Raw genomic sequence first — 22,474 nt, 5'->3', positions numbered from 1 at the left:
CTGTAAGCAACGGGGTGTGTAATTCAGGCATGTGCTTCCTTTGGAATCAGTGATAGGAATGGAATTAATTTCTGGGCAGAAATAGTAACGGGGACCTAACTCAGGTCACACGTTAATAGCCTATAGCAATAGGACATCATACACAGACACAGTAAGTTTCTTTACGTGTATAACTATACTGTCCCAGCCTACTTTATAGTATTAAATCTCATCATTTCCATTATCCTTTTCTATGAAGTATGAAAAAGTTGAGCTAGAGCCAGGGATCTATAGGCCAGGTTGTATAAACCACTACAGAAACAAAATATTCTGAAGCAATGAAAGGTACATAAAATGTTAAAGTAGGAATGAATCAGAGTTTTTCCCAAAGGACTGTTTAGAAATTACAAAAGGCATCATCTTGATTCTATGGAGGAATTCTTGGCACTATTAATACTGCATTTTTTAATAATTCTTTTAGGCAATCACATTTTTCCACCATGACCACTCGTCACTATTTTAAGCTAACATAAAAAGTGAGGGACATAAACATACACAAAGGATGTACCCAGCCTTTGCTCCAGACAATAACAGAACAGACAAAGCATGAGAGTTTGTTCTGGAAGAGAAGGATATTAAATAAAATAAAACTGTGAGGTTATGAATGCATAGTTCCAGAGTAAGAGCTGTTAACATATCACACATTAATATACACTATTAGACCTTCTTTGTGATGGATTTTAAAAGCTGTCCATTGATCTAGGCTTTCACATGCATCATAATTGTACAGCACAAAGGTTGTAACCCATTAGAGAGCCCTTTAAGCTGTTTAATTTATCAAACAGCTTGTATAATGCATACTGTACTATAAATAGCTGGCCACATTATATTTAACTGGCTATTCATAAGGAAACATACAACCTCAAACTAAGGTAAATGCATTGGCAGCAACAGGATTTGACTATTTTTAACACTGCAATGCACCGTTATATTGTTCATGCCGATGTGGATGTTTTGTAACAATTTAACAAGCCATTTACAATAACATGAGCAGTCTTTTGAAATGAAAATGCATTTGCATAAATTTTCTTTTTGAGATGCATCTAGGTTCTGAAACCTTATCTGCCTCCATATATGACCATTACTTTTTAAAAAACGATTGTTAATAAAGATGAGTAAAAATAAAACAACGAATCTAAAAAATACAGCAGTTACCAAGTTTTTGATAAAGCTATACAAAAAAAATCAAGTCACAGCTATGCATAAGGAGCAGCGCATGTTCTTCCAAAAAGCCTTGGACCAGAATAATTCTCATGCTTGACCTGAATAAATTATCTCTTGGGCTAGAAATACAACTCTGTGCAAGCTTCATTCTTCAGTCCAGCCTCCATACTGCAGGTCCTCTGCCAAACCTACGTATAAAGGTACTAGTCGTGATGAAGACTTCGGTAACGCACGCAGTGAGCCCCAGTGTCTACGAGAGTCCACAATTTCTCTTCCAGTTGGCATTTCCAAACCGTAACGACTCCGACTCGCATCTACGATGAAAGTCACTCCAAAACCTGAGAGCTGGCTGTATTGCCTGGTGCCACTTTTAATCTGATCAGTTGTTGCAATATTACACTCCCCCCACAGATTCAAGAGAATAATAACTCACTTGTCGCAAGTCCTGAGTGTTGTACATCGCTATTGATCCATGAGGAAAATGCTCACTGAAACAGAGACAGCTGTTCTCACTCACTAGACATGTAACCTCCTATAATGAACTAATTTCAGACCTCTCGGAATTAGCTGCTAGAAATGCCAACAGCTGAGGCAAACAAGGAGGCCACTCCGATCGGCTACGGGGGCTGCGACAGCTATCCACACGACGGAGAGCTAACAAAATAAATTTGAGGTAATTATTTCAGGGACTTGTAGCACAACTCGCATATTAACTCTTTTTAAGAAAGCTTTGATGAATTCAATTGAAGTCAATTAATTACATTTCCAAGTCAGATGAATACAAAGTCGAGACACCGCAGGAACTGCATGTTATTCGATCACTGAATATGTAACAGAGATGATAGGATTTCGGTTTCCAGATTGTTTAGCTGCGTCTTTGAGCAATCAAGTGATGATGTCTGACTGAACATGCTATTGTAGCTGGAACGAATACGAAATCTCTGAAGCAAAATGCAAGTCAATCTAATTTGCTTATGATTTTTTTTTCCCTAGCTAGCAAGCTTCAAACTGTTATTTTAAATGGCTTTAAAGCCTTGATATTTAAGTTACATGAATGTTACTTAGCGACAAAGAAGAAAACTTTATGAGCCAAAAAATAGTCTTCAATCAGAGGGAAAACCATTTTGAATTTACTTCTCACAATAGAGAATCTGAGAATAATAGAGAAGCTTTAAATCACTAATTATGAGCTTCTTGGATCCAGTAAAGAGACAAAACCTCAAAAGTAACCTCAACAGCTGTATTTCTGGGTCACGGCAACGTGCCATTAGAGGAAATATTAAAATTTAGCTTTGTGCAGCAGTGTTAAATAGCACTATAATCAAGATGCAAAAATTGCAATTCAGATGGAAAATACACATAAAAGAATTGTGGGAGCATCTGAAATTACAAAAGACCACCCTGGAAACACAAATATTTAAAAGCAAAAGAGAAATGCAGCCAAAAAAAGTAGAACAAATACAATGTTTTAGCAGAAAGAAGTATTGAAGAAAATACTCCCTATTGACAAAGCAGTCGCCACCTTTATGACTCATTGATTTCAACATGATTCAAGATCATTTACCATCCTGAAAGGGCAAAATTCACATGGGAAGAGTACTGCTACAAGATAAAACCGAGTAATACCCTAGAAAGTATCCAGAGTACAATGACATATTGACAAAAGGTACACTGGATAATCTAAAAGGTGTTTTTATATTCAGCTGATAAGAGTTAGTTATTCTGCTATCAGGATGAATTTATTATCAACACTATAAAATATGAGCAGAACACCAAAGCGAGTGGAAAAGAATTCTCACCTGACCAAAAGCTTAGGCAAATATCTCAAATCAAAGAGCTACTTGGGCAAAGATGAGGCTGAAACTGTGATTGTTCACTTCTTACAAACTAGAATTTGTCGAGTTTCATAAATCCTCTTTATCTCCAGCAGCCAAACATGACCAGAGATACAGGAAGATTTCCCGGAATGCTCTTTGACAGCTGCCTCACAAGAGTGCTATGACTAAAAGAGTGCCAACTATTCTAATATGAAATGTAAATGTGCTTGAAAAAGAGCAGCCAGGACGTACAGTTTTGCTTTTTCATTGCAATATGATGCGATCCTTCAGATTTTTCAGATTATTTGGGGAAGAGAAAGAAGCCATACTTACAAAACAGATTTTTGGTGAATATTCAAAAAGCACTTTGTACGTCCTCGAAAGACAGGCATTTACTTCCAGTTTGGCATGAATGAGAAACCATACACGAGTATACCAGCTATTGAGCAAAATTCCCTCAAACACAATTAAATAGACAGCCCTAATGAGCAAGAGGTTCTACACAAGCAAATTTACTGGTGTGTTTTTTGGGCTCCGTGGGAAGACGTTTGATGCAAGGCTGGAGGCACAACAGATCTGACCAAAAGACTTAAGATGAGATTCAGCTCCAGATGCAGACTCCTATATTTGGGTGTCTATACGTAGGGTCTCCATGCAAGGTCCAGATGCAAGCTCTCACTTGCAACCAGTGGAGCTATTCAACTGACCACACGTAGCTCTTCCCTTACAGACGAAATGGGATCCTCCATAGGCTCCATTGCCTTTGTAATTCCATTGACCATGTCCACCAGCTTGTGGCCATTCTCAGTGACCACCTTTCCTAGTGGCGACTCAGGAGATGGAGGGTTGCATTAATTACCCTGGTGCTGGTAATGCCTCGCTCCTGGCCACCACGTTTCCCTCAATCCCTGCCCCATCACACCAGTACCCCCACACATACCGAAGATGCACCACCATCACGGTACAGCCGTTCTGCACTTAGAGCAAGCCCAGCCCTTGCCTTGGAGATGTTAAGTATGTGCAGCCTGGGAGGGACTGTGCTGTGTGGTCCTCTCTCAAAACCAAACACAAATAGCCAGATATCGTGGTTTAACCCCAGCTGGCAACAGAGCCACTCACTCACTGCCCCCCCCACCAGGATAGGAGAGAGAATCGGAAGGGTAAAAGTGAGAAAACTCATGGGTTGAGATAAAGACAGTTTAATAGGTAAAGCAAAAGCCACGCACGCAAGCAAAGCAAAACAAGGAATTCATTCACTGCTTCCCATCGGCAGGCAGGTGTTCAGCCATCTCCAGGAAAGCAGGGCTCCATCACGCGTAACGGTTACTTGGGAAGACAAACGCCATCACTCTGAACGTCCCCCGCCTCCCTCTTCTTCCCCCAGCTTTACATGCTGAGCGTGACGTCCCATGGTCTGGAATATCCCTTTGGTCAGTTGGGGTCAGCTGTCCCGGCTGTGTCCCCTCCCAACTTCTTGTGCGCCCCCAGCCTCCTCACTGGTGGGGTGGGGTGAGAAGCAGAAGAGGCCTTGACGCTGTGTAAGCACTGCTCAGCAGTAATGAAAACATCCCTGTATTATCAACACTGTTTCCAGCACAAATCCAAAACAGAGCCCCATACTAGCTACTATGAAGAGAATTAACTCTATCCCAGCCAAAACCAGCACACCGGAGTAGCTATAAAAGGGAGACAGCATGGCCATAAACTCATCAAAGGGAGGGTTTTATCTGTCCATAAAACTTCAAGCTGTTTATTGCCTCCTATCTGGACAGAACTATTTAAACACATGCTCCATCAGCACACAGTCATCTCAGTTTCACAACAAAGTGTTGCAGAACAGCTTGTGAAAACATATTGTTCAGTTAATTGCATTGGCATACAGATGCCCTCACATTTATGAATTAACATCTACCGTGGCAAAAGGATGTACAAGGAGACACAGGGACTGTGGCACTCGGCCCTGCGACTGCCAAGAGCTACGCTGCCTGATGGAGTGCAGCCCACAAGCTCTGGGCATCCCTTTCCCGCTTCTGTGGGCTACAGAGGCTTCACCATTGCCAAAAAGGAGCCTTCAGGCAAAAACTCAGGGTGTCTTAAGGATACTAGGGTGCTTAAAGCTTCAAGCAGACCTTTGTGACCAACTGACTGCCATGAAGGCACCTGAAAAACACCCAGTGGCCTTGAGGATCGCTGCATTAGTTTGCTGCATGCTAAAATGAAGAAAATCTATCTCTGAAAAAAAAGTCAATGGCAAAGAAACAGCCCAACTACAGTAGGACTTTGAAAGGTATCCAAGCATCTGTATCGGTTGCAAGAGCGTTTATACTTCATCAAAGCTATGCTGCTCAGGAGGAGGCTTATGCAGGAAATGAAACACAAGATTTTATTTGACATGTTCTTACTGAGTATATTGATATGCTACACAAAATATTATGGAAGGAAATTACCTGTGTCAGCAGTAGTATAAATACCTGTCCAATAAGCACTCAGACTTCTGATAATGGCCCTGTTAACACAGGGGCAATGAATATATGTTTTTCACTTAAATACATCAAGCAAGTCTATTAAAAAAAAACCTGAGATTAAACCTGGCATCTATTTCAACACCGATCAGAGAGAAACAATAGGTTTGAAATTACATGCTTTGAGGCCAGAGAGTTTTCACAAGACAGAATTTGCAGCTTCTTTCCATATTGCACACTTAGGAAAACACAGAGCACTTGGCAGTGGCTTGAATCCCTGCATAATTCACAGGGTTTCGAGTATTTCGTGACATGACAAATTGTTCAGGCATCTTGCTGCCATGCCCTTCTGTTGCTGTTGCCTCAAGTCTTCCCTTAAGGTTTGGAGGAGAAGGAGACACTGGACAGAAATAGTGTGTGTTGGGAAGGGAGAGCTGTCATTCCCTCAGGCCTAAGACCTGTCCAGAGGAGTGCCACCACCACGGTTTACCAGCAGGTTGTTATGGCAGTTGTGTATCACTCACAGAGCTCTCCCCTGCAAATATTTCCTAACACAGACAGCCCTCACTGGAATAATGAATTACTAGAATACTGGTCCCTTCACCCGCTCTACTTGTGTGGGTCCTCTCCCGTAGACCAAGCAGAAGGATGTGTTGAATCAACTTTCACAGTAATAACTATGTGTTTTACTAACTAACTTTCTTTAGCTTAGTCTCTGCAGAAACATAAATATCTCCAGATTCAACCGTGCTGGCAGGATCCATTAAGCCTGACTTCCCTCAGAAAATAATTTACTTTATTAGAAAATAACTGTCTCATGAAATAGTTGAAGGACAGAGAAGACCGACGCGTGAGGAACGTTGCCACAGAGACATAAGCAGAAGAGCCTACCTGCGGACACTTGCTCCACTGTCCCCAGTCAGACACTGCACACTCACTGGGACAGTACAAGCTACACTTCTGCACTGTATCTGGGATTTCAGCCTGATTACACAGTGCGTTGGGCACAGTCTCCCCTCCGTGGTCCTCAGCAGTACTCACACACCTACACAGAAAACAGACATTTTCATTAGAGGATCATCAGCGTACTACAGAAGTGATGGATATCAACAGGTCTGCTCAACCCCATATAGGACACTATACGTAATACAATAGCTATACGCAGCACAGCTGCTCAAAAAGTAGAATTAATCACGTTAACGCAAATCAAAACCAGCTACACATACGACACGTTTTTGTTACTCACAGAGTTCAGTAACTGCTTTAAATAAACATTTCAAACTTCATACAGAGGGATTTTAACTTTGATCGGCTGACAGATGAGCAAACAGAAAATGACAACCAGCAAGAACAAACCTTTATGCTCCTGCTAGTAACATCCGAACATTTGGAAATAACTCAGCATTTCCCCGTGCCTGGGGAATGCATATTCACTAATAATGAATGCCACTCCGGTGCGTGCAGTGCCATTACTTGGGGAAAATGTTAGCAAATCAGAATATGGAGGCTTTGCACTTCAGGGGACTATATGTATATATAGCACGTAGGTTGAAGAATTCTAATTTAAACATCATGCCTTCTTCCTGAAAGACGTCTTGATCGTAACACAAGGCTGCATCTCTGAGATGCTTTTCCTGTAAACCATTGCACATAAACGCATGTTTCTTTTCATTTGAAATCCACTGGACTCAGCAACGTACTCACTGTCAGGTGGACAGATATTGCAGCTTTATGCAAGTATGTATCAGCTCTTTTTCATCTGGAGTACCTGTGCTTTTGTCTTCACGCACCTGACTTTCCGCGTTTGTATTCCTTCTCCACAGTGGAGGGAATTTTGTTCGCTGTTGATTTTGCACGGAGACCACGGTTCTACTGCCCAAGAATACTGATTGCACTCGCTGTCGCATGGGACTGCCTCATACACCTGCCAGGAGAAAGAATCAAAACTGTTCATTTGAACTATCCAGGTTAGCATCTCTGCAGAAACGCCTCAGCCAAACCCAGGAAAGAGTACACTGAAAAATATCTTGGCTTACGCTCCTTATGCTAAGGGTGTTGTAATAGCTTTAAGTTCATTTATTCATTATTGACTTGCTAAGGGATTTTTAAGTATATAATAAACAGTAGTATGCATGCAGCATCTTAGGAAACAGGATAAATAACAGCTATTTTCTGCAGCCAGAAGAGGAACTCCATTACAATTTCATTTGCTCTGACTGCTCTCGCTATAATCTATCAGACGTCACTCACCAGGACCGTATGTACTGCATCCTTTTGTGTTTCAGAAAGCACAAACTTAAAATCAGCACTCATTTACCTTTGCTTCTAACATATCCTTGTAAGCAATTTACCATAAAAGAAATTTCATGCGTCCTACAAATTTGATTTTTATACACAAAAACTGTAAATGCTTTTTTCCCTGCAAGTGACTTATCTCTAACACATCTCCTAATCAAACACGGCTGTGTATTCACCTGAACTATGGTGTCTATGTAGAGAGAAAAATACAGCCAAAAGCTTGATAAACTTTTTTAAAAGGTGCCGGATATTCAGGTTGTTAGAAGCAGCACACTGAGATATAGTACTTTAGCAGATTTTCAGGTCTAAACAAATGAATGCATCAACAGTTCTATTACAGTAATGAATAAAAGTTATTTATTTTGAATCCGGTTTGTCTGCAGAAGCTGATTTGAAGATACAGTGTTCTCTGTTGCTTTGTATGAAGCACAATGCGCTGCCCTGGAAAAATACAGCACACTTAAAATTTCTTCTTCCACACACCAAAATCTCCTTGCCCTTGCTGCTGGGGAGCCGTTCAGTTCTCACCATTAAAATAACTGTAAATCAACAGCCTTCCTCCCAACTACCCCCCCCCCAAAAAAAAATTCAGCCACAGGTTTGATAATTTATAGCTTCATTTTAAAATAGCAGACTACGACTATGCATGTTGGGGCCACAACAATAAAGAAAACTTATTTGCAACATTTTGGAGGTAGGGGGACGAGGGGATCGAGATACCAATCTGAAAACAAAACTCGTGCCCCATCAGAAAATTACCTTCATATCAAATGAAAAGAGGATAACTTGCTAAAGAAAACCCCTCAGGAACAGAAAATATCAGAAACTAATTTTAACTCTGGGTCTGTCTATACGTTGTGCATAGGTTTAGCAGAGAGGAAAGAGTAAGAGAAGCTGAAAAGTGTAGAATACGTGAAGGAGAAAAGAAAGGAAAGAGGGAAACAGAAGTCGGGACTGGTGGGGGCAAGCATGGCATGAACTAGTAAGAGCACCACATTTCATGCAAAGGGGAAAGGGAGCAGAACGAAAGGGGCAAAAGCAATAGTACAATTAGTACCATTTTTCCTACATATTATTAAGCACAAACCCTTTTTCACCGTCTGTGCACAAATAACACGAGAGAACGTGCAAAACTTATTAGGACTACTACGTCAGGGATGAAATACGCACAGCGATAACGTTTGGTACAACAACCTTCTTGCACAAGCGAGTGGGGTCACCCTGCAGCCTTTGGGGGAGCGCAGGAGGTGTGCGACGTTTCCAGCTTCCACTGGGCCTGCACGAAGGTCTTTGAAAGGTCACAATGCACCTCAATCACTTGATATGGGCTAACGATTTCTGCACACCGAGGCGGTGGTATTTGGCCTAACTATATGATATATAGGTATCTATGTATCGTACAAAGTGCATAGAGAGGCTGTTTCCTAGACTGAGCAAGCAGCACCGCAAGTGCCACTAATTAGCTGTGCAGCCATGCTCATTAACGTTAACTGGTGCACACAAGAGCAAAGAGAGAAAGTACCCGCTGAGCGGGACCCGTGCTCAGCATCAGCAAGCGGGGAGCCTGCAGGCGCAGGGGGACGCGGCAGCACACCGAGCCCAGTGCAAAGCCACCGTCCTGCCCCGGCCAGCCTGTCACCTTGAGAGAGTTACTGACTCCTCCAGCCATTTCCCTGCGCCTGCCGGGGAGAATAACAATCTCTCTTTAGGCACTGCGATGCCTTCACATTCCCCAAAGACAGCCAGGAGATGGATGTAGAGACAGGGAGTGTTTATTAGCTTCCCTGCTCCACGGGGGGGGGAAGGAAAAACTACACTCTGCCTATGTTGCCTGACAAAACATACTGCTGTCTGCAGGAGACGATTAGTTGAAGAGGGAAATGTCTGCTTTAGGCACGATCAGAGTTTTCCTCGTCGCAGAGGGGAGGTAAAACCAAGAGAGAGCAAAGCGCCTAACTTCGCAAGAACCGGCTGCCGGCAGGCAGGGAACCTGCAGCCCGGGGAGGAGATGTCTCACTGGGCAGTGTTAAGGGAAGTAAAACTTATTAATAAATAAGTTTATTAAGAGCTGGGTGGGTGCCTGTTCATGCTCTTTAGACTTTTGGAGAGAAAGATGAGGTTGGGAGAGGCCAGGAGGTGACGGTGAGGGTGCTGCCTGCGCCCCTCCACAAGCACGGCGGGGCAGCTGGGGCAGGCACAGCACAAACAGCGGCTTTAGGGATTTAAGATTCTTTTCCTTGCTCTAATTAATAACCTTTCCTCAGGGTTAGAGGATATCGCTGTGAATCCCACAGGTCACAACGTGAGCACTGCCAGCCTTTCAGCACTCACCCCATCGCCTGCAGCAAGCAGCCTCTGCTCCTCGCTTGGACGAGACCAAGAGCTTGGAAATCCCGCCTCGTTGTCTTAGTGACCTCTCATCGCTCTGCGTTAAAATTTGTTAAACCTCAGACCTCTCCGAACCACCAAAGCCCACCTGCGGATAGCAGTAGAGGTCTAACACCAGGAATTTACCACAACTGCATTTTGGTGGTCAAAACGTCCTGCGGCATTTACCTGATGTGATTTCTGTGTAAGAAAACCAGCAGGGTTTGGGCAGGGATGGGATGCCATGTGAACTAAAATCTATCCAAGGAAACGTGTGAGAACAAAACAGAGATCCCATATGCAGTGACACAAATACACGTGATGTGAAGTGATACTTCAAATGCGCTCTGTCAAGAGCAGGCAGGACCTCAATAATAAAGCCATTAACAGAGCATTTGTATTCTGCTGTCTAATCGTGTCAAGCCGGTACAATTACACGTGAAGCCCCATCAGCTCTCCTCCTCTGACAGACATCCCGCTCTGCGCCGGAGGAGGGAGGGCATACAGCACCGGCCGTGCAATCCCTGCAGTACCTTAATACCCGGGCAGTCTGCTGCTGACCCGTTCGGTCCTTCCAGTTCAGTCAGGATTCCCAGGTTACACTCGCCACCAGAAACCCAAAATGTAATTGTTACAAGTAACCCGTTATTGTAATACCTAAGTTATTGTGCTGACACCACTGCATGTCCCGTCTGCGAACAACCTCTCTCCTCCGCCCTGCGTCCGCGTCGAGCAATGCCATCTCCGGTAGTACCTCTGAGACACCGGGAAGGTGTAAATAACCACCACGCGTCGTTGGGAGGGACAGATTTCTTCAGAGCAAGTTACAACGTGTATCAGTAGACTTCGTTACGCTTTTAAATGGGAGTCTCAAAGAGATGCAAGATTTCCAAGGGTGAAACTCTGTGGGTATGCGTTTTGGAAGCTGTGAATATAATTTGTGACTCTATCTTTGCATTTAAAAACTGTGGTCATGCGGCATATGTTCCTTTCCTCCACAGGACAATGTTTTCCTCCCGTTTCTCTCTCCTGCCTTGCCATCATTTGTTTTCAATCACTTCCAATTCCTCTTTTTTTTGTGTTTGAAAAAAACAACAACAAAACTTAAAGCCTTTCATTCCTATCTTTTGCTAACAGCTGTGGTACTTCAGGAGGTCAAACAGATGATGTTCTTGATTTTGCATTTTCAAAGGATTTTGGCTAAGCCTTGCTGTTCTTTGGGTCCCACCAACCAGGAGAACCTGGGATCACTTCTCGTCTCCTGGGTCCATGGGAGCACCCTGTCCCGACCCTGAACAGAGGCTGGGATGGGATGTGGTGTCCTCACTCCTCATCCAACCCAGGGATCCAAAGTGCCTGAGCCTGGAGGGTGTTGGGATGTGCTCCCATGGATCCCTGGCTGCAACACAGAGTGCGTTCAAGCTTCAAATTAGACGCTGTGTCAGTATCCTGGCCCACATCACATCTGCCATCTGCTACCTCTGCTGCAGATACAGAAGTCGCTTGTCCAGCTACGTCACTTCTCCTCCTAAGCACAAAGACAACAGTTCCTTTGAAAATAATTTGCTTAATGCTCACCCTTCCCCACACTTACGGAAACCCACTATGACATTACATTTACAAAAACCTTCAGACTGAGCCACCCAACACATGTACGGAGCTGTACTGCCACAGTCCATCTCCTGAAGGACAGAAACTAGATGAAGTCCATGTGATGGGCACAGGGGCCCGTTGTTCTGCATTGCTCAGGGGGGAGAAAGATGCTGGAAGCTGCAGACACCTGACCTGTGCGGAGCTGCAGAGCTCAGCACCCAGGGGAACCAGCCTGGCTCCGTCCCTTAGTGCCTCGCCTTTAACCCTTTCAAGAAATAAACACAATCAAAATACTTTTAGCACTTTAGGAAATTAACTGCTTTTCTCAATTTTTGTTCATATCCATATGCTGGGCTTTGGGCTCAATGAACCAAGGGGTGAAATGATGGCTGACTGAAGCCAATGGGAGTTTTGCCACTGACTTTCATAGGCCTACTGTATCACTCTTTGTAGCCACAATTAACCTGGAATACATTAACATCTGAATCCTAAAATCAAGTTGATGCACACAGTTCTAAATAAATGAAAGGGAAGAAGGACAAAAGCTACTTTTTAAGATACAAACTGCTATAGGCTTGCCCTAATAAAAGAAGCCAGTTCCCATTCACTCTAATGCAAACCCCGAGTCCTTGCTAAAGTGTCTTGACATCGACAGTTACTTCAACAAGATATACAAACATTAACCTATTTATTTTCTCTTTTAATAGCTGATACTTGCCTTTTAATGAAAAGTCCAAATATCTAACCACCAGAGAGCTTTGGTGTGATTTATGTTCTGTAACTTACTTATTTAAATGTAGGTCAGGAATAATACTGACCTTGCAAAGGACATATAGAAACAAGTGCACTTGCTCAACTGATGCGATTCATTAAAAGAAATTCATACCTATACTTCAGGTAGCTTTTCTGATTATCACCTGCAGAGTAAACTAGAATGAGGTTCAACACTTCTGAAAATCATAGTGACTTCATATTTCAGTGAACATCAAGATTTATTGTCCCTCAAGGTAAACATTGACTCTGGTTTTCCCTCAGTCGATATTTTAGCTTTCAAGACAGTAAATCTTGGTGTTCACCTCAACCAAAGTCAATATCTGCTTATTATATTAGAACAACCAAACTGATCACTGTAGCAGTCGCCTGAGACCCTGAGGACAACCTCTGTGCTATTCATTTCTCATAAAAATGGGCTAAATTCTTTGCTAACATAAGTTCATTTCACATCACTGCCCTTATACCAAGGTTACATTAGACCTAATACATTGAAACAGCCAGAACCGAAGAAATAACAACCTACTTTTAAACTATGGAGACCACCATGAATAACACTAAAGCTAGAAAAGATCTCATATAGGAAAGAGAGCTGATGTGCTCTGGTTTGCAAAGACAGACACTTGCTGGTAAGGAAATTCAAGTGCAGATATTAAAACCACTCCTACTGAGACTGGCCAGCAATTTGCTGACTTTTAATACCTTTTGCATACCCACTTTTATGTTCCCTGCATATCCAGGCTGCAAGAGGAGGCAGCAGTAGGATGTCACTGTGCAAAAGTGGCCCTTTCCTCCTCTTACAGCTTATGGCCACCACCTTGTGAAATCTGGACCACAGCTAGCACTTCTCTTGTAACCAGCCTGACAGGAATGGATCTGGCGCACAGTGGGAAATACAGCTCCAAAGATGTCCATCCATTGCAATTACCTGCACATTTGACTTCTATGTTGACTCCATCTAGTTCATCCAAATCCCTTTTTTGGTTGTAAGGTGCCCATACATGAACTGAATAATTTTTATAATGCTCTAATACTGCCTTCGCATTCCATTTAATCCAAACCAGATAATTTCTAATGATGAGTTTCTTTTATTTAATTCTTTAAAACTGAATTCAAAATGGAGTACTTACTTTGTTAATTACTTAAGTGCATGTTTGATTTGGCAGATCTAAGCATGCATTTAAAAGCTTTACCGAATTAATTGTATATCTGAAGGACAAGTACTTGCACATTAACAAACACTACATCACAGAAATGACCTCATTAAAATTTCAACATTAAATAGTTCTTTTTAAAATAAAATTGATTTTACTTCATGCTAGTTTATATATTGATCACAATTGCCAGAAATATGCTAACCGCTCACCAGTATTGAAACCGATTGAACAATTAATTTTCAAGCAATTTGGATTTTGCAAAGCAGCTGTTTCACTGACGAACACTCATCTTTAGGTATCTGGATGCTGCAAATAGCCACCAAAATTAAAAAAATATTGCTCAAGAATTACTTACAGCACAAAAGTTTGAATAGATCAGCATGCGGTAAGACTTCTGAAATTATCGGAATTCCTGAATTTTTTTATGCCTCTAGCAGATACCTGCACAAATATTCGTGAAGCAAATTCAGCACTTTTAGTTTCCATTTACACCCAAATCAAAGGAGTTAGTGTTTTTTACCTCCTTTGTGGTACGGAAAAAAGAAAATCAATTAGAGCTTCGCTAAGGTTATGAAAAGCCTTCACTGGCATTGAACCAAGTTTACACAAAACCTAGACCTGCCTAAAACTTTGTAGCTGGCAAAAGGATGGCATCAATTTTATTCTAAGTACAAAATATGAATTAAGAGTCAGAGCAATAATTACTATAGCATAGACAGAAAGACGTATCAATTCCCAGTCTCTGCCCTGCAGGCAGTATGGAAGCCCCTACAGAAACAGACCCTTCACCATTACTCTAAGGCACTAGCCATGGTGACAGCCTTCAAAAACACTGCCAAAAAATGATTTTCACTGAGTAGGAAGGGTAAAAACAATTATCAGTCCTCTGAAGTTTCCTTAGCTCTTGATTATCTATTTATAGCCCGACCCTCAAAACTGCTCAACTTTAATCCTAATACACACATGAGAAAACTGAGGATGAAGAATTGAGTGATTTATTAGAGGCTAGCAAGGGAGCCCTCAGGGAGCGGGGGACTGAATCTGGAAATGCCCTATTTCTTGCACTAACTGGATGACATCCTAGCTTAAAATCAGATACTGAAAAGTTCAGATAAAGACATTTCAGGATGAAGCCATCAAAAAAAGCAGCACTGCAAAATTCTGGCTGTGAAATGAGGAAAGGAAAAGAGGAAAAATTAGGAAAGCAGCAGAGTATTCTTGCTATAAAGACATCTGGGCGCTCCACTTTCCCTCACCATGGCCTTTAGATGCTTTTACTGTATCTAGTCTTTTGCTGGACTTTACAAAATGCTCCTAGTAAATCCCTTATTTTCTTCTAATGGATGATTAAATATGTGAAGACAGACACTGCTGTATTTCAAATTCTTAAGTGCAATGAGTGGAAAATGCCTTGTTTGAAAAGTTAATTAAAGTGAGCTCTGTCAAACCCCAATCATTACAGCTCACACTTATAGAACTAACATGTTGCTCAGCAAGGTTTATTAATTCATATTTACTAGTGGTAAGCGGTTTTATTTTCTGTAAGATTGGTGCAGGCATTAAAAACACCAAGTTGTAATACGGTAAAGCGTTAGCACTCTTTCCTGGAGATTAAAATAAGAAGTTGGCATCATTCAACGTGAGAAAATAAGGGAGAACGCGTAGCTCCCAGCCCCGAACCTGCCTCCCTGGTTTTACTCAAGGTTTTACTGTCACTACAGCCTTTGAGGAGCAGAACACAGCATGGAGTATAACCTTGCAGATACTGCACAGATATTGGGTATTCATTTCCAGCTGAAATACTCAGGCAAGTCAATTTAGTCTCAGAGTTACACAAAAAAATGGGAGATGTTAAAGTGTGAGTGGGGAATATGTGAATATAATCACAAATGGCCAGTTCCTGTGGCTCTGCTTTTTATTTTATTTTTTAATTATGTTTCTTCACTATCAAGAAAATATTGAATCTAGATGAGTTATTAACAAATGCCATTTTACTATGTTGTCAAATATGAGGGTCTAAAGCAAGGCAGAAACTCGTTAGTGAGAGTTTCGGTGCATTTTTGCTGATTCCAGCAACTGTAGGTGCTGTAGGTTCTGCTGTGTCCCTGTCACAAAGCTAGGCAAGCATAGCAAATTTTAGCAAATTTAAGTAGATATATATAAATCAATGTCCCATGTTTTTCAAATAGCACATTTTGCTGCAATTGAAGGATAGTTTCAGGGGTAACAAACAAATGTGGCACCTCTCTGGATGAACCTGTTATGCAGTAATAATGTTGGATCCAGTTTTAAAGAGAGGAAGGGAAAAAAAGCTGATTGATGAAGAACAACATCGAAGCCCCTTTTTACTAAATGAGAACAATAAGATAAGATGAAGACAGATTGCAACACCAACCTGAGCCTTTGTAGATGTCCATGTTAGCAGGGCATGACAAGCAGAAAGGAAAGAAAATTATATATTCATTAGTTTAGCTGCTGTATGATAATATTGCGAAGAAAAAAAGAAGCAGAAAATCTGCTTAAAATAAAATTGCCACAATGTAAGGTTGCATTCAATTCTTCGATTTCCCCATCTTTAAAAAAAAAAAAAAATCCCTCAAGCAGAAATCAGGCATTTATTTGTGAGTGAATGAAAAGCACGACTATGCTGAAGAATAAAGCTGAGTTCATTCAGCTTCATCCAGCAATCCTCTGGATTTCATAAGTGTGTCTCATGATCAAAGCCTTAGGATAATAAAAAAATAAAAAGATCTACGAAGCTTAACCTGAAATCTGGTAAGAAACCCCACAATTATGGAATATCAATCACAACAGATATGAAAGGCTTTCAGACATTTACATCTTAATTGGGTGGCACTGTCTTTAGTGAAGCCTAAGGATGACATGCAGAAGGCATGCCAGGCAGCATGCAGCCAGCTGGCCTTTATCAGGTGGGACCCGATCTCCATGAACACCATCAATAACTCAAAGTAGATTTCACCACGGAAAAAATAGTTAAATGATAAAAATTCAGTAACATGGGCATACAGCGCATACACATCCTATAGACACGGAGGGCTGTGCGGGGGCGGCTGACGCTGAGACCTCCGGGGGTCCAGCGGCAGTGCAGGAGCTGCACTATTTAAGTCCGTATCAAATTGTCCTGCAGCCCGCAGGCAGCCTCACTGAAACAGCACGGACAACATAAACATCAGCTTTCGCTAACAGAGCCCAGGCAGCCTGCTGCTCCCACTCCTCTCAGCTGATTGAAACGCCAAACGAAGCCCACACAGAGGTGCACCAGGAGCCATCCGGGCTTGGGGGACACGGGGCTCCGGAGTGAGCCTGCGACTGCCGTGGTCCTCTGCCCATCCAGCCTGTGCTCCCAAGCCGAACCACAGCATTTCAGTAGGTCAAAAACCTGCCCCCGTGGGATATGAGCGAGTGATTACTAGATCCAGAAGCCAAGTCGTCTGTCACATGAAATGAAATAAATGCCAGTACTAAACACAAACAGTCCCAAAGAAGCACTTTCTTTGTAGGCATCTGTGCAATAGGCAATTTAAAGAAAAGACCATCAGAGCTTACTGCTAAGTTAAAAATGATGCCTCGGAGACAAAGTCTCAGCCCTAGTCTTTCTTTTAAGAGATTTTAAATCATTTCAAGGTCTAAAAACTTCAAATTGATATTCTATCAGTTTATTTTCATGTCTTAAGCAAGAATGAATTAGCATGGCAGAGCAGTCACACGTTTGTCCTTACAGAGTATGATCTTGGACCGACAATTTTTCCACACGAGATTTAAAACCGGTTAGCCGACAAGAACAATTTGATTGATAGCACTATAGACAAGAAATAGAAAAGTCTGGGAAGTGTCAGGCAGTTGAAAGTTATGTTTTCTGAAACACGCTTCCATGAGACTACACCAAAGGCTGGAAGCAGAGAGAACTGCAAACTGCTCCTGGGGCTTCCCGTGGTCACAGCAAGAAACAGTCCAGTTTTAGGTTCCTGCAAAAGCAGGAACTGAAATGCAAACCAGCTCATAACCTGATTGTTTCGTTAGGATGAGACTGTCACTCTCCCCCGAGTCCGCTCAGCAGCAGGTCTGATTCCTCCTCAGCAGCATCCAGACAGAAACGGATGCTCGTCGGGAGAGCAGGACAGACGCTGATGGATGAGTGATAGATCCCATAGCTTCAGAGCTCGGAAGGATTACCCACAGCCTGATTAGTAACTGGAGCTGGAAAATTTTTCTTAGAAGAGCAAGTTGCTGCAGAAGCCAGGATATTTGACAGCCTGTTGCATCGCATATTTGTGGTAGCTGTCTTACTGCCAAGACAGGCAGATGTTAGCACTGCGTTTAGACGCGGCATTAACTTGAGCAATTTTCTCTGTATAATTACAGGTAATGCAGACCTCCTAGCAGTACTGCTGAGAGGCCAGCCTTGTGACAAGGCAGCTGAATTCACAGATTTGAAGGCAGCTACAATCACACCGCCGCACACTTGGAAATCCTGCAATTGTTACAATCTGACAGTTTTTATTGATATTTCTTATAGGTGGATCCAGACAGGAAAGATTTAGGCACAGAAGAGCCGAGTTTTCTTTCCCAAATGCATATGTTCAAGAAAAGTGATGTGCTGCAGAGAGAAAGCGTGCTTCTACCTGCGACCGCTCCCCAGCGAGAACATCCATATTTAATAAACTAAAGGCTCCCTTGAGCCAAAAGTTAAATTCTACCCAACCTACTTTAAACATCAGAGTCCACGTATACTATCCCCTGAGTCAAAAGATAAGAGGGAAGTGCTTGCGAGGCACTACCTTGTGGGGTAGCTGGTGTCTCTGTAGTTCTGAGTATCTTTCTTCTGCATTTCCATTCCTTTCTTTCAGAGCAGGGAATATGTATTTTCAGATTCCTACATTTCTATCATTGGCTTGTATTTTGAGGTTAAATGCTTTACCTGGACCTGTACAAATCCACATGAATCAATGGAAAGTCTTCTACTGACTTCCACTGTTCAGGTCATGCTGTAGCAAGCAAGGAACGTCTGAACATTTATAGGTACATCATTAAAACTTAGGAAAAAAAAGTATTGATCATGGTGAATTTTTGCTGCATTACCTGTTTATTTAAAATGTACATCAATAGTGCCTATGTATATTGCTGTTAATGAGAAGCTATATAAAAAACAAATAGATGTTTTTGGAATAAATCTGATCAGGAACAACTGCACAACTCTACATAAACACACACCCATGCTCCGCAAACATCAGCATCTAGCGCATAGTTATGTTTTCTTTGTACCTTGTTTTTAAGGAGTTTATGAATGTCTGACTCTTGGAACCCTACCAGAAAACAGAACTCCTTATTTGTTCATGTACCAGCGGGTAACGTACCCCGTAATAACCACCACCAGTGCACCAAGTCCCGCTCTGTGCCACTGCAGCATTCAGGAAGGGTATGTCAGGGCATGAGTGATTCAGCAGTTCTCACACCTCTACCATTCCCTGGAGCACCACATTCATGCATCCATGCTTCTGGAAATAATGGAGTGAAAAAGGCTGTTTCCCAAAACAGTAAGTGAAAGGAGAAAGTAGAAAGGAAATGCATATGGAGACTATGCAACACAGCCATGCTCTGCAGTGTGTCGTACACACAAACCACTCTACCTGAAACCTTTTAGAGAATTAAATAATGCAACAGAGCAAATAGCAAGTGGTATAAATTAGAGGACACAGTAATTTAAAGATCATGCAAACGGTCTAAAAGAAAGTATTCACTCAGCCAGCCCACAACAGATCAGAAAGAGAGGAAAATTAAAAGGCAGAGACAAGAAACTGAAGTTGAATGGCAGATCTGAAAGGAACTGAAGAGTCAAAGAAATAAAGAAAAGGGAAACACCGTTACCCATCGCAGGAACCACACAGAGAATAGTCAATTTACAATAGAGGGAATGGTAGGAAATGAAAGATCACCAACAGGGTGAAGGGAAAGAAAGGCAAGACAAACTTTTTATGATGGGCACTGGCTCAGAAAGTTTGGCCAACAAGGAGGGCAAACTTGAAGAGGCACTTGAAATAACTTCTAGGTCAATGGGGTTATTTAGAAATGATGGAGACTAGATTGCCCAGCATTCTTCAGAAGATGCAATGTGAGAGAGCTGGAGGAGGAAAGGGGAAAAAAACCAGTGAATTGCATAGCAGTCAGATAAACTTTTATTCCTGGAAAAATATTTTCCTACAGACATTATCTATAAGCAGCAGAAAATAACAGGGAGATGAGTAGCAGGCAGCATGGGTTTGCATGAAATCATTCTGGTGTTCTTCGGTAATGATGTGATGGCAGGTATTATGTTGACTTTAGTAAGCCTTTCACAGTACTTCTCAGGCTAAGGAAATATGGTCTGGATGAATCTAATACTCGGTGAGTACAATGTTGGAAAATCATACTCTGAATAGTTAATCGTGTAAAATGGGCAAGAAACCTCACACATGGCTCTGCAGAGCTTTACGTTCTGTATCCAGTCATATTCCTTGTTTTCATTAATTTGGGGCTGATGGATTGAAAATGATTCTTACCCACTCTGCAGATGCTTCCAAGGCAAGTGGGACAGTGAGGCAACAGGAGGACAGGAAGAGAATTCAGAATGGGCTTTGTGAATTGGAGAAATGGACTGAAAAAATGCGTTGAAAGAGAAGTACGGAACTACAGTGATGAGAGAGCGACCAGTCAACAGCACAAACACAGGATGAGAGACAACCAGCCCCTTAGGGGTACCACTGCCCTGGATCCAGAAATTGTAGAGAACCATAAAGAGAAAGTAATAATATTGTAAAAAGACAAGACAAATGTAGAATTTGTAAAACACTGAAGTACCACTTCAGCTGTGGCACGGATTCAGCTCGGGAAGCATGTCCAGACGCGTGCACCCAACTTTATGAGAAATTTGAAGGATTTGAACCAACTGAGAGCCAACAGATGACAGTAAGATTAATAAGACCAGAATCAAATTGCCAAGGTGAGCGGTGGCATTTCCACTGTTGCTTTACAGGTAAACATTTAAAACACCAGTATAATTAGTGACAATCTATACGATGGCAGGTCTGTCAATGAAGCATGGTATCATTGTCAGATAAAATAGCAATACTGAGTCATAAAAAGAAATAACTCTTCTGTATCATACCAGATGCAGAGTAGCAGAAAGACACCTGAGAGAGCTTTAAAGAGATTTTCCAGCAGCTTGAAACCATCTATCTGCAGCATCACTATGCTCCGTGCTGGCTAATTTACTGCTGCCTTGAATAAATCACAGACTGCCAGACTGTATTTTGGAAACCAGGGACTCTCTTATACCTCATACAGGAATAGGGCGGTAGAATTACCATTATATTAAATATTAACAGCACTGTTATAACACTGCCTACAGTCCTAGCTCCTCACTGTAAAAGTAACATTGATAATAACAGAGTGGTTAAAGGAAAGCCAGAAAAATAATTCAAGGTCTGAAAAACTTGCCTAAAAGTAAAAAAAATAAAGAAATCTACCTCCTTGGTTCAGGTGAGAGGTAGGGAAAAGTAGACTCGATCATTTTTGGGAATATACAGAGAGGATTTCTCTTAGAAGAGCTCTTTTTAAGCCAGCAGGTAAGTTATGAAAAAGAAGGAACTTTTTAAGCATGAAGGAAATTAATTACTGGATCAGCTTATCCAGGGTAAATCCTCCTTCAGCCAAAGTGTATGCCAAGGTGGGGTGCCTTTCTACAAACCTGCTCCAACTCCACAGGCAGGCAGGGATTTGACTGCAGTCAAGTAGCTTATGCTATACAAGAGGTCAAAACAGACCATCATCATCATCTCTGAATGAGGAACTCCACAGAAGATTTCTAAATCATGTATTAATCATTAAGTGCGCACCACATTTATTAATCCATACTATGTACTTAAAATATAAATTGTATGTTAAAGTTGAAGGGATGCCTGTGTGGATTTTACATGCATTTTGAGAGGTTGTCAAAAAAAATAGTTCTACATTATAGATCAGAAGTGCATTGGAGTTCAGCCAGTCCATGTGTCATCCCATAAATGTTGATTCCACAAAGATGACAGTATTTTATTTACTGCATCAGCTCTAGCTACTTAATTGTAACCAAGAGAGGAGCTGGAACTGAGCAGAGAGAATACACTTTTTAGCTAGGTCATGATGTTGCCAGTAGCATGCAGGATGGAGGAGGAAAACAAAAAAAGCAATTATTTAAATAAAGCAAACGCTCTCTTGGCTGCATCTGTTCATCAATGACTTCTGCCATTTCTCAACTGTAACTCTGGTGGGTAAAATAGACGGCATAACTTGGAAATGCAAGTTGGACTCTCCTGTCTCTGGATAGAGGCTTCCAGGTCTTTGGTTTGCTTCTCAGCCAACTACTCCTGCTGGTTTTTATTACTAACACCCCTCGCTTAGCAATGCATCCCTGTCCCTCCTGTAGGTCAGTGTGTGGTACCTGGCACATGGACAAGTATATGCATGTATGCATGGACATCACTAAAAATAAATATGAGTTGATTGACAGGAAAGTGAAAAGAAAGAAAACAGAGAGAACAACTGTAATTGCATATGAGCAAAGAAGGGCAAATATTCACTGTACAGAAATGCATTTCAGTGAAAACAAGAAAAAGAGGAGAAATGTGGTAACAAGGAATACTGGCAGTGATGCAGAAAGGGCTAGAGGCAAGGAAAAGACAAAGGAAAATACTAGAGGAAGAGGCTCACTGTGTTTTACGAACACTTGACAAAGTACAACACAAAGCAAAATACGGCTGAGGCAGGACAG

At 41.9% G+C, this 22,474-nt stretch overlaps 1 protein-coding gene across 1 annotated transcript in view; it reads right to left on the bottom strand.

Moving 5' to 3' along the window:
• Positions 1–22,474, bottom strand: part of THSD7B (thrombospondin type 1 domain containing 7B) — a 276,547-nt gene that overhangs the window by 28,200 nt on the left and 225,873 nt on the right. The window contains exons 16-18 of the mRNA XM_050900047.1: positions 16,064–16,069; positions 7,273–7,406; positions 6,374–6,527 (exon numbers count right to left, since the gene is read on the bottom strand). Coding sequence (XP_050756004.1) covers positions 6,374–6,527; positions 7,273–7,406; positions 16,064–16,069 — 294 coding nt within the window. The remainder of the gene's footprint in view (positions 1–6,373; positions 6,528–7,272; positions 7,407–16,063; positions 16,070–22,474) is intronic.

This window comes from Gymnogyps californianus, chromosome 7 (assembly GCF_018139145.2).
Source record: "Gymnogyps californianus isolate 813 chromosome 7, ASM1813914v2, whole genome shotgun sequence".
Classification (NCBI taxonomy): domain Eukaryota; kingdom Metazoa; phylum Chordata; class Aves; order Accipitriformes; family Cathartidae; genus Gymnogyps; species Gymnogyps californianus.
Note: the sequence above shows the minus strand (reverse complement) of the source record. Positions and strands in the feature narration are given on the sequence as shown.